The 13,540-nt window shown below is 48.9% G+C and overlaps 1 protein-coding gene across 15 annotated transcripts in view; it reads left to right on the top strand.

Moving 5' to 3' along the window:
* Positions 1-13,540, top strand: part of DOCK7 (dedicator of cytokinesis 7) — a 96,137-nt gene that overhangs the window by 696 nt on the left and 81,901 nt on the right. For all 15 annotated transcript variants that reach the window (XM_035333524.1, XM_035333523.1, XM_035333521.1 and 12 more), the window contains exon 2: positions 6,572-6,677. In XM_035333524.1, the coding sequence (XP_035189415.1) occupies positions 6,572-6,677 (106 nt within the window). The remainder of the gene's footprint in view (positions 1-6,571; positions 6,678-13,540) is intronic.

Genomic DNA, 13,540 nt, shown 5'->3' with positions numbered 1-13,540 from the left:
CCGTGCCGGCCGTGGGGCCGCTGACGGGGCGCCGCCTGCACCCGGCGGGTCTCGGGGCGGTGCGGCCGGGCCGGGCCGGGCTTGAGGGGGCCGCGGTTCCCCCGACAAAGGCGGCGGCGGCGGGGGGCGGCTCTCCGGGAGGCTGCCCGCGAACAAAGGCCGCGCCGGCCGCTCCCGGGCGCCCCGCGGCGTTTCCCTGCCGGGCCGCGTTGCTGCAGCCCCGGCCCGGTGGGGAAATGGAGCCCCTGTGAGGGCCTTCGGCCGTGGGGGGGGGGGACGGTGTGCCCCTGGCGGGGGGCAGCTGGCTGCTGTTGCCGTCAGCCCCCTGGAGCCGCAGAGCTGTTCGATGCCGTTTTATACATTGTTGTTATTGTAATTTGAGGGTCCTGAAATTTTCCTTACGAGTTAGGCTGCCAGGTCCCGGTGGGAGCCGCGGATTTTCTGTGGGCAGGCGTGGCCGGGCTGCTCCGAGGCTCCCCTCCCAGCTGGAACTTGTGGCAGAGTTCAGGTGGGGGCCGTGGGTTTCGCTGGTGCTGTTCGGGAGGCTGCGGGCAGAAGTGAAAGGAGGATCGTTTTCGTGCCACTGAGTGATAAAACAGTGCTGCAATTGCAGAAATCATGATAGAGGCCACTGAAAAAGAAGCTGGTCAGAGGAAGAGGCTAGGAAGGAGGTAGAGGAGGGGCATCCATCCCACCCCACGCAGGATCTGAAGGCAGGGGTGAAAACGCTGCTCCTCTCACACATCTGTGCAGTTCTGGGTGTGCTCCGGCCAGGGGTTGATGTGGCAGGTCAAGGTCTGAGGAATGGAGAGGGCTGGATTCTCTGCCACACCATTTGAGCTGGGATTGTAGGCAGAGGAGTGGTCACATGAGAGGCAAATACTGGAAGCAGGAGCGCTGGAGTTGTGCAGCCCTAGTAGGAAGTTAAATAAAAGGGCCCTGGGGTCACCACCGTGGTGCTTGCTCCTTTCTTTTGCCTCTGTCAGCCTCTCGCAGCGCAGTCAGTTCATCAAGCAGTAGCACGGACACGTTAATTTCATGGGGTGGTGGCCGTGAGAGTTGCAGCTGTGCCCCCATTGTGTACCTTTGCATCTAATCCGCCTGATGTGTTTTCGAGCCAACCAGATGGCAGCAGCGTGTGCATGCGGGCAGAGGTGGGCTCTGAGTCACCAGGCTCATTTGTGGGGTTTGCCGTCCTCACAGGCCATGCCTGTGGAAGGACCAGGCAGCCCGCAGTGAGGTCAGCTCCTCCGGGAGCAGAGCTGTTGCAACTCCAACTCCTCTTTCTTTCATGCTTGTTTGTCAGACTTGCTCCCTTTCTGGCTGGAATTTCCCATGTTTTTGTATCGCCTGCTGAGAAATCCCAGGTTCGCAGACGGCACATCCAGTGCACGTGAAGGCAAAAACCTGTGGGCAGAAGATGCAGCCAGAGGTGCTCAGACTGAGCTGTAGCCCTCCTCATGCTGGCACAGAAAGTGCCGCTCTGCATGCTCCTGCTCCTGAGGCTGAAAGATTGGGCTCTGCTCACCAGCAAGCAGCACACGGAAGTCCCAGGAGCTGCCTTGGTGGCTGCTGGAAGCCCTCCCCCATTCCATTGTTTAAAGAAGAATAGATCCATCACATATTCACGCTCTGCCCTCCGGTTTGGCTTGCTTATTGAGGTAGACATACCATTTGTCTTATTCACAGGAAATGGTCATGCCGCTCTTGGTCTGGCTGAAAGTGTGTAATTCAGATGGGACTGACTGCAGGTCCGTGAAGGTAAATTACTTTAAGGCCTGTGTACCAGGGATGCGAGTCCCTAAGCTGGTTGTCACAGTACTGGTAGAAAACGAGACAGGAGGTTGGCTGTTCTGTTTCTTAGAAAGACCACAGATGTGGTCTCCACGGCACTGATTTACTGCCTGTGCTCTCTTCAACCAGTGTGGTGAACCTCAAGGGTGCACACGGGACTCTGGGGTCGGGTGGTGGCTGTTTGTTACTACTGGCACGTTTAAATGTTAGGGTTAGCAGCTATCAGTGACTCCTGCGGCAGTTTGAAAAAATCTTTTAAAGACAGCCTGTTAAAAGATATCTTTCTGACCAGGTCATGCTGCTTTCTTATTGGAAGGCTTCAAACCAGAAGAGATTTTTAGCTTGAACTTTGGTCACCCCGTGTACTTATTCATTCTTCTTGACCCATCAGAAGAAACTCTCAAGTTAAACTTGCTATAGAGGGGTAAACAATACCTGAAATCTTGCCTGAAATTGTTAATTTTTAATTGAAAATACATTGTTAATGATTTTTTTATTAAACTATTGGAACATCCTCCTGGAGTATCATAATACTTCTAGTTGCTTGTACGCTATTTTTTCCCCTCTGGGGCTGTGCTGTCCCCCACGTGCTCACCCCTTTCCCTTATCCCCACGTTTTTTTCTGGTTATGGTGTTGCGTGTGAAAGGGGATGTGGAAGCACCACCTCCACAAAGGTCAGTACCGAGTTCCTCAACGTCCCAGGCACTGAAGCAGGCTGCATCCCGGATCTCCAGTCTTTCCAGGGGCTGGCAGAGGAAAAGACCTGCAGATTTGGTTGGAATTCATATAAAGAGAAAGGAAAAATCTCTCTTTAAACATCACGCAGCATACACAGCTAGGCAGATGAATGCAGCCTTTCATACAAGTCCCTGTTTCAGTGCCCTCTCGTTCCTCATGAACCATCTCGAGACTGGGCGACGTAGTCCAGAGCTGCTGCTTCGGTCACACCATCATCGTTCTGAAGGCATCCGACCTTGGAAGAGTTTGTTCTTCCTTCCCTGCTCCTGCAGTTGATCAGGGTCCCTCTGACCTCAAATAATGCACCTGCCTCACCCTGGGTTTTACTATGCCTTTCAGCCTCACGCAAAGCTCAGTGTGTGATTTTTACAGGTGTTTTTTATTCTCCGTCTGTGGATTTTCACTTTTCCTGTTCCTGGCTTTTGGTGGCATCTGCAGAAAACACTTTTCGCCCTCCCTTGTCCACCTGCTTGCCCCCAGCTGCTTCTGCATTGAGGGCAAAACTCTTGGATTTGCCACATCCAGAGCTAGTGCCTCATTTCTGTGGAAGCTCCCCTTGACGCTGATGGGGTTCTGCAAGAGGAGCCTTGGGAAGACTAAACGTACATTTGTGTTCACTTAGAGCCCTTTGGCATGGCCTGAGCGATGCGTCAGGGACACTGACAGCTGCCTTTGCCCTGCCTGAGGTTAAACAGGAGCAGTGTGAAGCCTGCGCCCACTGAAACCGACAGCAGAGCTGCCGCTGGCTTCCACGGGCACCACAAGTGTCTTGGGCTCAGCGGGGTACTCAAGCACTCCGTTCTCTTCCTTTGTCCAGATGCCATTTGCCTTGTCAAAACGCTTCCACAGATAATTAAAAGTATTTTTAACAGAAGCTTCAGTGCAGCTTTTTCCTCTTCTCCAAAAGCTGCCTTGCTGTGAATGTCTCGTGCTGCACTCAGCAGTGCTCTGCGAGGCTTACGGAAATCCCCGGCTGCTCGGTGCAGGCAAGAAGGCAGAGAACAGTTTGAGGCTCAGCTAGCGCTGCTGCTTTGTCCTAGGCTTCCTCGTCTTTAACGTGAGACGTGGCTGTGTTCTGGAGGATCCAGCCCTGTGGTTTTCACAGTCGGGCCTCGTGGGAGCTCAGCCCAGGGGCGATCCTTTCTGCCTTAATACCGAGATGTTGTCAGGAGAGCACCACGGGTCGTGCTGTACGGTGACTGCTGCTTTAATCAATGGTAAAAAAAGGGAACATGTTGTTGTTCATCTTCTGTACCAATGAAGAACCCGCACTTACCCCGCAGCACTCAGGATCGGGCAGGGTATTTCCTCCACTTCAGGTTGTAAATCAACCCATTGCACTCGAAAGGAGAGGAAGTCGCAGGACCTCGGGTTTCGGAGGAAGGCTGCGTGCAGGGCACGGCGGTGCTGGCAGGGGAGCTCGGGGCCAGAGCTCTCCCTCGAGCCGTGTCTCTCGTGCACCACCACGCCGCGTGCCTGTTGACTCACAGCGCGGTGGAGCCTGGACGGAGCCGTCTGTTGGAAAAGAGAGACTTCCTCAAAGCGTTTGGAAAAAGCACGGTGTCTCCTACTGCATGCGGGCAGGAAAGCTGAGTGTTTTTACAGAGGAGTGCGAAGTGGCAGCTGTCGCTGCACGGCGGTCAGTCACTGGGCACTGAGTACTGACTTGTGCTAACATCCAAGTCTGAGTGGAAGCCCATGGCTAAGCTCCATCTGGGGCAAAAATTGTCAGCTCTGCTTGAACTGTGTTATTCCTTTCTGAGAAAGGGAAAAGCTCCCAACCCCTCCAGTGACACAACCCAGCATCCAATGTCACAAGGATGCTAAGGTCCTTGAGAGGTCTCGGTGAGCCTTTCCTTGGGAAGACAAGAAAAACTGATATTTCCAGTCCTTTTCCTAAGCTAAAAACAAAAAGGAACATCTCGTGGTTTGGGCAGGGTGTAAGCCACATAAAAGCAGGAATATTTTTGTGTGCAGTAACGAAAGGTGGACGTGCAGACCAACGGCTTTATTTTATTCGTGGCTCTGAGCGCTGAGAAAATGACCAGTCGTGTTTTGCTGTGTAAGCCAGCTCCAAGGGGATTTTTTTTCCTCTCCTTTGTCTTTTTTTTTTCTTTTTCCCTGTGTGAACCGCGTGCACACACAATAATTAACCAGTGAAGGAGGTCAGAAAGGAAGTGACTGGGGAAGGCGTACTTTAAACATAGAGACCCTGGGCTTCGCGAGACCGCGGGCTGTAATTAACTGGAATGTTTGTCTAAGGATCCCAGGTTACATGCTGAATATAAGATAGCTATTAGAGAGGCAGCTTTTTATGTGTCCTTTTAATTATCAGGAGCTTTAATGGCTCTTCTGTTCCGCCAAATGGATTTTTTGTTCAGCTGGAGACTATTTTGAGATTTATTTCTTTTTTCTGGTTGCATTTGGTGCGCCCAAGTTGGCGTAGGAAGCCTTGCTTCTAGTTACAAGGGAAATAACGTTCAGGGTTATACTCTAACGTGACCTGCTGGTGGTGAATAGATGGCACTCGTCATGGACAAAGGGTCCATGGATCGGACAGCGGGCTTGGAGTGAGGTGTAGGAAGTCCTGGAGGCGCCAGTCGGGAATCTGAGGCCTGGAGGTAGCCAGCTCGCTCACGTAGCCAGGGTTTGGCTGCTCCTTGTGAATGCTAAAGGGGGGACATCGGGACTTGGGGGTAACGATGCCAGTCGTGGTCAAACTGGGTGTTGTTCAGCTAGAACTTTCAGTGGTTCGTCCTTGCGATAGTCCTCAGGGGAACTTCTTGCATTCATTGAGGTTTTTAATGGGGCGCCGACGCGGAGCAGCCATCGACGCACAGCACGCGGTAAGAAGCCACGCTTGCACAGCTGAGAACAAATTTCCTCCTGGGGCTGTACTTTCCACGTGGAAACAGCGCGTGCCCCTTGAAGCAGGGAAAGACATTTAGTTTTTCCAGCGCTGTGCTGCAGGCAGGACGTAGGTCCCGATCCTCTGCGTGCCGTGAGGAGCTGCACGGACTGAGAGATCAGGTTTAAAACATCTGGAAACATCTGCTCTCCACGGTAGGTTTCCTTGCCCCAGCAAGTTCCTTTTTAGAGTCTCCCTCTGTCCCTTTGGTATCAGATGCCTCCACCTGCCCCCAGCCCTGCCCACCATTCTCTGCCGCAGCAGTCCCTGGGCTGGGAGTGCTGCCTGACAGCCAGGCAGGAGAGCTTTCACCCCCAAAGGTTGTGCTTTCAGGCTCACTGGTGATATCACGGCTTGCTGGGGAAGGTGAAAACCCCAAAAGAGGCCCCGGATATGCTTTACCCTCCAGCCACAGGATGACTGATGAGCGTTTCCCCTCACTGGTGAGAAAAGTTGCCCAGCGGTGGGATTTCCATCCAGTGGAGAGTGTAAGGCATCGTGCCCTGCTAGTTGCGTATCCCACCACCAGCCCACCGCTGCCTTTTCTTTGTTGAAAGGGAAAGGTTCTTTTGGTGAACCCCCAAACCTTGTTTCCCCTGCGTGGGACGGCTTTCCTGCCGCGGAGCTGGGTGCCGAAGGGGCTGGCTGCTGGATGGAAAGGGGCTGCCAGGCCTCGTCCCTGGGACTGCAGAAAAGAAAAATAGGCGAGGGATGAGAAAGAGAGCAGAGCACAAGAGCAGATGTGTGGCTGGGCTTGGAACTGCTGAGGGGTGCCGAGAGCGCTGGAGGAGAGCTTGCCTTGGTGGGAACTGGAGACAGCCTGCTGGGAACACGTTTATTTGTGCTCAGTGTCCTGTATTTTATTGCCACGTGTGTGCACAAAAGAGCAGTTCACAAAAGGAAAAAAATAAATGCTCTTGCTGTGAAGAACATGTATGTGGAGCCTTGCAAGAATTCTGTGGTTCTCCAGGAGTTTAATACACGTGGTCTGCTCTCAGCAGCTGGTGACGCTCTTCTACCCAGCACACTGAGGGCTTGGTTTTACTCCCACAGCAGAGGAAAGCACATTTCATCTATTGTCTGTGTTGTAATTCTTTTACAGAGATAACGTTGTCCCTGTCTCGTTTCAGAACCGTAGCTGCCGAAGTCAGGAAGCAGATCTCAGGGCAGTATGGAGGGTCTCCCCAGCTCCTCAAAAACCTCAATATCGGAGGCAGCGTCTCTCATCACACAACTGTAAGTAGTGCTCGGAACACGGAAGAGCGAAGGAGATGTGCGCAGCTTGATTATTGTTTGGCAAGAAATGGCAGAGCCTGTTCACATAGTGACAGGTTGTTGACCTAAGCTGATAACACCAAGGTAAACAAGTCTGTGCAGAAAAATGCTAATTTTGGAGGTCTCTGTCCTGCAAATCACTTGGTGTGGTTGGGAGTTCATGTTCCTGCAAAAGCGTTGTAGGACACAGGGGCTCCCTTCACCAGATCTTAGTTGCTTTATCCCTGAGCAGCTTGCACTGGGCATTAAATCCACGTGTGCGTCCGGGTCTCCCCACAAAGAGCTCATTGCAAGCTCGTGCTCGTCATGTTTCTGTGTTGTCATCTTTCTCATCATTCTCAAGAGCGGGACCACAGTTACGAGGCTCATGTGGTCTTCAGAGGAATTTAAAATGTTACGGTGAAAGTTTGGATGTGGTCATTCTTCGGGAATGTATATTTATTCACGTGTTTACAGTCCACTTTCAGGAGTGGCTGAAATGTAGGCCACGTTGTCAGGTTCACCCTCTCTAAAATCAGATTTCCTTGCACAGCCTCCCAGTAACCTTCAAAACTTACTCAGCATGGCAGTATAAGTTTCAAGCAAACTTTTTTTCAGGCTGGAACTGTATTTTTGGAAGCGTTATTTTGATTTGGGTTGTTGCTCTGGGTCATAGCAGTTTCTTTTGCAGCAGTCAGCTTTGAAAACAAATACTGTAGCATCTCGCTTTCTTCAAAGAGGGGTGATTAGATCAGGCAGTGCTGGAAATAAGCCCTGAATTTGATAATCTGTACAAGCATTCTGAGGTCACAAGAGTTCTTCTCTCATTTTGGGGTAGTCCTGCAGAGTTTCATTGTTCCATATGCCGCTGTGTCCCGTGTAATGCATTAAAGCTCTCTCCTCCAGAAGACAAACGCATCCTTAGAGCTGTTACCATCTCAAAAGGGATCTCAAAGACTAAGTTGACCCCTAGTCAACCAGAATGACTTCGCTGCAGGCTGAAAGTTCATCTTTGAGGAGATAGGGCTGTGCCGGAATAGCTGGGGACTGGAAGGGGCTGGAATTGGTGTTGAGTCCCCAAACATCAGCTGTGTGAGCCCGAGAAGACCAGAAACCGACACTGCTATGTGTGCAGCCTCAACGCTGTGAGCACAGAGCAGGAGGGGTTAACGAGCGCGGTGTGTCCAGCTAGTGCTTTATCACAGCAGTCTCCTCAGGGGTGTGGAATGATAATGCAAAGCCCTGTTGGCAGATCTGTCTGTCTCCTGCATAATCCAGTAATTAGGGGAAAGGGAGGCACTGCTGCTGGTAGCAGCATGGGGCTGGGTGGAGCGCTCCGGGTCACGCGCCCACTTCCCTGCGGCGATGGATAGCTGAGGAACAGGCAGCTGCCCCTGAAGGACCCACTGGAAGTCCGTCCCACGGACTTTGGGCCTCACTTGTCTCACACGTGGTCTCATCCAGGAATAAGTCGGGTGAATTGCCCTTCTGCTGCCCATTACTCCCATAAAGCAGGATCTCCTCGCTGTACCTCTCCGAGCTGTTCTTCAGCCAGATGTATATTTTTGATAATTATTATTCATTGCTTGTATCACCTTCTTTCCATCGGAGTCATCTCTTCCACTTTTTCTTTCTACTTCTAAGCTTTTTCTGTTCTGCCACCATCACAGTGTGCACGCTCAAAGCTTCAGTCCTGTTGATCTGCACATGTAATTCCTTAATGCAGAGCTGATTTACCGGTCACAGCATTATCAGCCCTGTCTTGGCTTCTCGTGTCTCTCATTATCCTCTTGCCGTTGTGTTTCCTGGTAAATCTACGCAACAGTCTCTAAAAATCCTGGCAAAGGTCATGCTAACTGGAAGCAGTCTTTGAACCTTCCCTATCAAACCGCGTTGTGTGACGGCCGATGTGATTAGCTGCTGGTTTGTCGTATTAAATCCTGTGCTGAGCAGAGATGCTTTCAGAAGTACGATTACCGTGGAGCGATAGTTTGTAGGGGATAGTCTGCAGAAGTGTGTTTAGGCAAGCCGGGAATCTCTGTCCTGAGGCTGCATGATATGGCAGAGGTTTCCTTTAAGGAATTTTGGGTTCATTTCCCTCCCTTAAGCATCATCAGAATCTGCTGTTCTTGCCTGTTCTGTTAACAAACGTTTTGCAGAGAGAAAGTATTGCTGCTGTTAAGCTGAAATAGAAGTTTGCTGTGAAGTTCAGGAGTTTGTGCCATCAGACTGGTGTGGTGAAGAAATGGAAGGTCCTGGGTGTGCATGGCACTTCTGTGTAGCCGTACGGGTTTAAAAGCCCACAGTAGGATTCGTGGCGCGGGTTCACGTTTTAATAATGCTGTGGTCGAGTTTCACACGGATATGCCCACAACGGCAGCAAGTTGTACTGCTGAGGGTGTGACATGGAGCTGGGGGACTCGTAAAGGTGCAGCAGATGTGGTGTCTCCTATCCGGTGCATCTTGCTCGTCGTGCTGAGTACTTACGTAGGTAGATGAGCCCAGATGAGGTCACACCACTGAGTCTGTGTTGGCAGTTGCCACCAGTAACACGTCTGCGAGTCTGGTGTTATCTGATCATACCCAGTGAGATGTAGGCATCTGTAAGCAGCAATGTGTGCTTTTGTGAATGAAGGGCCGAGTGCTGCGTGTGCCTGGCCCTTCTGTTTCTTGTTGGCTGAAGCCAGCGCAGGAACTTTTCACACTCAACAGACTTGCATGCGGTTGAACCCAGGGTAAATGCAAAAAAACCTGTCAGCTGAATTTTAGCAAGTCTCTTTCCTTTTGCTTCTCAAGCAACAGCCAAAATGCTGCCAGAACTGTTTCTAATTTTGTATCTGGTGGAGCTGGAGAGAAGACGCTGCTTTTGGCTGACTGTACAGGAGCTAGCAATTTATTATTGTCAACCTCCGCCCTTCTGCCACTTTGAGAGCAGCTGATTTTAATTGTATGTCCCTCAAACCACGGGTACAGGTCCAAAGCCTTCAGAGGCCTTTGCTTTGTGCCCTAACGCGCTGAATGGATCTCCTCGCAGGACGCAGCCTTTGCAGCATGGAGCTTTTATTTTTGAAATCTAGAACAGGAGGCGCTGACAGGTTGTTATGGAGAAATAGGAGCTGGTGAGGTCTTTGGATGATGAAGGAGCTTTTATTTTCTGAAGTTACATCTGCAAGTCCCTCTAAATCCACTGGTATGTAGAGTGTGTGTTTACACCTTGCTACTTGGGTTCAGGATCGTAAGCCATGGGCTGTGCTCATCTCTTCTGTGCTTTGAGAGGTTTGGTGTTCCCTTGTGGGAGCCTGGGCTTCTCCAGCTCCCACTGAACAGCTGCTCAAGAGCAATTCATGGGACTGAATTCACTGAAAACAGAGAACTTTGACTTCCTTTCAAAGAATTCCCCAGCATCTTGCAGGACGGGATATTTTCTTTGTTTATTTGATGAACCGGACTGTTTACTATGGGCTATTATAATCCCTTGTGACTAACCACTTTCATTTCTATTCAAGTTTCTTTTTTTTTCTGTTGAGCAACTCCTTGTGCTCTGGCGCTTGCTAACTCTGTCTGCTGACCCTTGCACCTGTCCTTCCTGCCGAACGCTGCGCTGTGGCGGAGCGTCTGAGGATGCTGAAGTGCTTTTACCTGGATGAAGCTGGCTGGTTGGGCAGCGGTCAGACTGCCATTAGCTGCTGGTGGAGTGACTCAGAGCTTTCTCTGCATCCTGATGCGCCTGCCTTGGGTTGCTGTTTAATGGCTGCCTGTTGTGCTGCTTTGGTTTAAGAGCAGAGTTTAGGATTGGGTCTGCAAATGGACCCATACTCCATTTTTTCCTCTGTGTTTGCTGGCTTTTTACGAGAGCAGATGATGATCTTTCAAGGTCCCTTCCAACCCCTAACATTCGGTGATTCTGTGAAAGAAAATAAGCGCTAGGTATATGGACTTCTCTTCCTTTCCTGGCGTGCAGTTGAGCTGTTGTCCTGTTCTGTGTTCTGCAACTTGTGTTGCTTAATAGCACTAATATTTTTCTACTTATACAATGACTTGTAAAGTCTTGGATTTCCGAATACTTCATTTCTGAGTGCTAAAGATCGTAATTGACCTGTTTTTGGTGGTTGTCCAAAGGTTGACTTTTTCCTCCGATAAAGAAATTTTTCATTTAAAAAACCAACAAACCCTCTAGACATATATTTTAATTAGAAGATCAGCATTTCACAGAACTTGCAAAAAAGCAGGAGGTATGTACAATCAGTTGTTTTACAGCAAAATGACAGCTGTTTCCAAAGGACTAGGGGTGATATTTCCTATCTGCTGCTGTGTGTTATTGCAGAGCTGAGCACTGCTAAGAGGTACGAGAAATGCTAATTAGCCTGGGAATAAAGAGGGGCTGGATTCTTGGACATGACGTGATTCGACCACGCGTCTGAGCTGCTTTCACTGCACCATTTTCTTCGTGTAAAATAAAGGTGCTGACATTTACATATCTTTGTAAAGCACTGCCAGGTTTATGGGCATTGTTAGGGCTAATTGAAGCTTTGTCGCGCGTTTATTGGATGTCAGACTTGGGTTCTGTAAGGGCAAAGATAGTATCTAATTATTAAATAAGAGAATATAGTTTAATTGTATATTTCCATTGTTTATTTTAGCATCATTTAGGAGAAGAAGAAAAGATAATTTATGCAAATGAATGGAAAACACTGCAAGGGAAAATCTGACGATATCCTATGCGGGATAGAAAAGGGCGTTTTGAAGTGTTCGGAGCCAAGTAATTTTATCACCAAAATTACTAAAATGAAAAGGAAAATGAGCCAAGTCTTAATGTTCTCTCAAAGCTGATTAAGGCTTTATAGTGACTCCCATTATATGTATTTCCTGGAGGTTGTGCCCTGCCTGGCTGAATGGTCCGTCCTCGGCAGCCAGGGGAGGATGGGAGAGGCATCCACATCCTCTTCCCTGCCTCCTCCCACTGGGGATTGCTCACAGTTAACTCTGCTCTGGTGCAGGCGCTTTCTTTAGTGAACCCAAACTGTTAGGTACTGGTTATGGGATCAGTCCTGCTGCAGGGGCTGAACTTTTTACATAGAGGTGGTGAGTCTGGTGTTCACGGACCGGTTGCTGAGCCTCATTTGTCTGCGATAATTTAAGCAGTTTAAACATTAGCAGAGATAACTAATCTTAACTAAATGCTATTATACCAAGTCAATTCACTTACCTACAGGAAGCATTACGACAGGCCTGCTAATAAATACTCAGAATCTTAAAAATGCAATTAAATCCTGGTCTTTGTTTATTCGAGTTCGTTGTGACACATCTTCAGGAGTAAAACAGCCAGCTCTGACCGGCGGAACAGGAGACTCGAGCCTGAAGGTCTGCTGTGCTCCCCGGAGTGTCGTTGGTCAGCAGTGCTGAGCCTGGCCCGCGGTGGCTCTGCAGGGTTTGGCTGGGTGCTGCTGCTTCCTGCTGGCTTCCCCGGGAGCTCAGGGCAGCGCTGAGATGTGCCCATCCATACCCGAAGCATGGTTTGTTAGCCGATGCTTTGCTCCCCACAAATGCGGACCCGCAGGGTCCGGAGGGATCTATCTGTGCTGCTCTGATGTATTGTTTCTGCCAAAAGTCTGTGATTTTCTGCAGTCTCTGGTCAAACTGTTTGATTTTTTTTGATCTCTTTAGTAACAGAGCTTTGATGTTTCCTTTGTCTCGGTTTCGGGGCTCTCAGTTTCGGCGCAGTTTATCAGAGGGTAGCGATCTCTTTCAGATCTGTCTCAGCACTTGCATTTTCTATATCAAAGTTTTTCCGCTCTTGAAATCCTCCTGTGGTGAAATTACATAAATCTTAGTCATCAAAGAAGATACTTTCTTCTTACCCATCCTTGGAGGTATAGCTCGTGTTTTCTGTATTTTGTAAGAAGCTGCTTTGGTATTCCCAGATAGCTAATTAATCTCTGATTAATATTTCTATACCCAAATGGCTCCTTACATTAGCAGCCAGTTATAATAGCAAATAACCTGGTGATATTTGTACATAAAACATCTCACTGGTTTTGTGACTGGGTGTTAGTCATTATATGGATCCTCCTCAGATAGGTATTAGGTATATTTACAAATATTTTCTTTCATTAGAGGCTTTGTAACATTATATGAATTTGACACCCATTACACATCATTGGTCTTGTCTGTAAAAAATAATCCAAAGCTTAATGGTAAGTGCCTGTAGAAATTTTTGCTTACTGAATGCTTACAGAAACTTTTGAGGGAGTTTAGTAGATATTTTTTTCCTTTTCACAGAGGAAAACTGATTAATGATTTACAACAACATGCCTTAAATATCACTCTGAATTTCCTGACGGAAGATAACCTTCATATTCTTTTACACAAAGGTCACTTTCTCAAACACATTTTCAAGTAAAATATATTTTTTTCTAGAGTTTCTATCTATCCTAGACCAGTGTCTTGAGAAAGATGAAGATGCCCTTTATTCGAAGAAGATTCTTCGTTGGACCAAATGGATCATAACTTCACCAGCAGTAGTATGTTTGCAGCTTGAAATAAAGGACATATTAATCATCTATTCTCTGTAGTATTTACATATTTCAAAACACCATGCAAAAGAAGTGCTGAGGGCAAAGCAGGAGATAGGAAGCTGCATTCCAGAGGCAGCCTGCACGCATGTGGTAGGGACTGCATTTTCTGGCTGAGGAGGTGTCGTCCTCGCTGAGGGTTGGTAGCCAGCTGTGGTTGATGGAAAGCAGAGATTGCCTAGGAATCTCCTTAGCTCATTTGAATATTTCCATATATTATAAATGCAGCCGAGAATTTAAATGCACAAGTTCTCTGTGCTCACCAGTCATTAG

The sequence above is a fragment of the Oxyura jamaicensis genome, chromosome 8, assembly GCF_011077185.1.
Source record: "Oxyura jamaicensis isolate SHBP4307 breed ruddy duck chromosome 8, BPBGC_Ojam_1.0, whole genome shotgun sequence".
In the NCBI taxonomy this organism is placed as follows: domain Eukaryota; kingdom Metazoa; phylum Chordata; class Aves; order Anseriformes; family Anatidae; genus Oxyura; species Oxyura jamaicensis.
The sequence above is the reverse complement of the archived record's forward strand: the minus strand, read 5'-3'. Positions and strand labels throughout refer to the sequence as shown.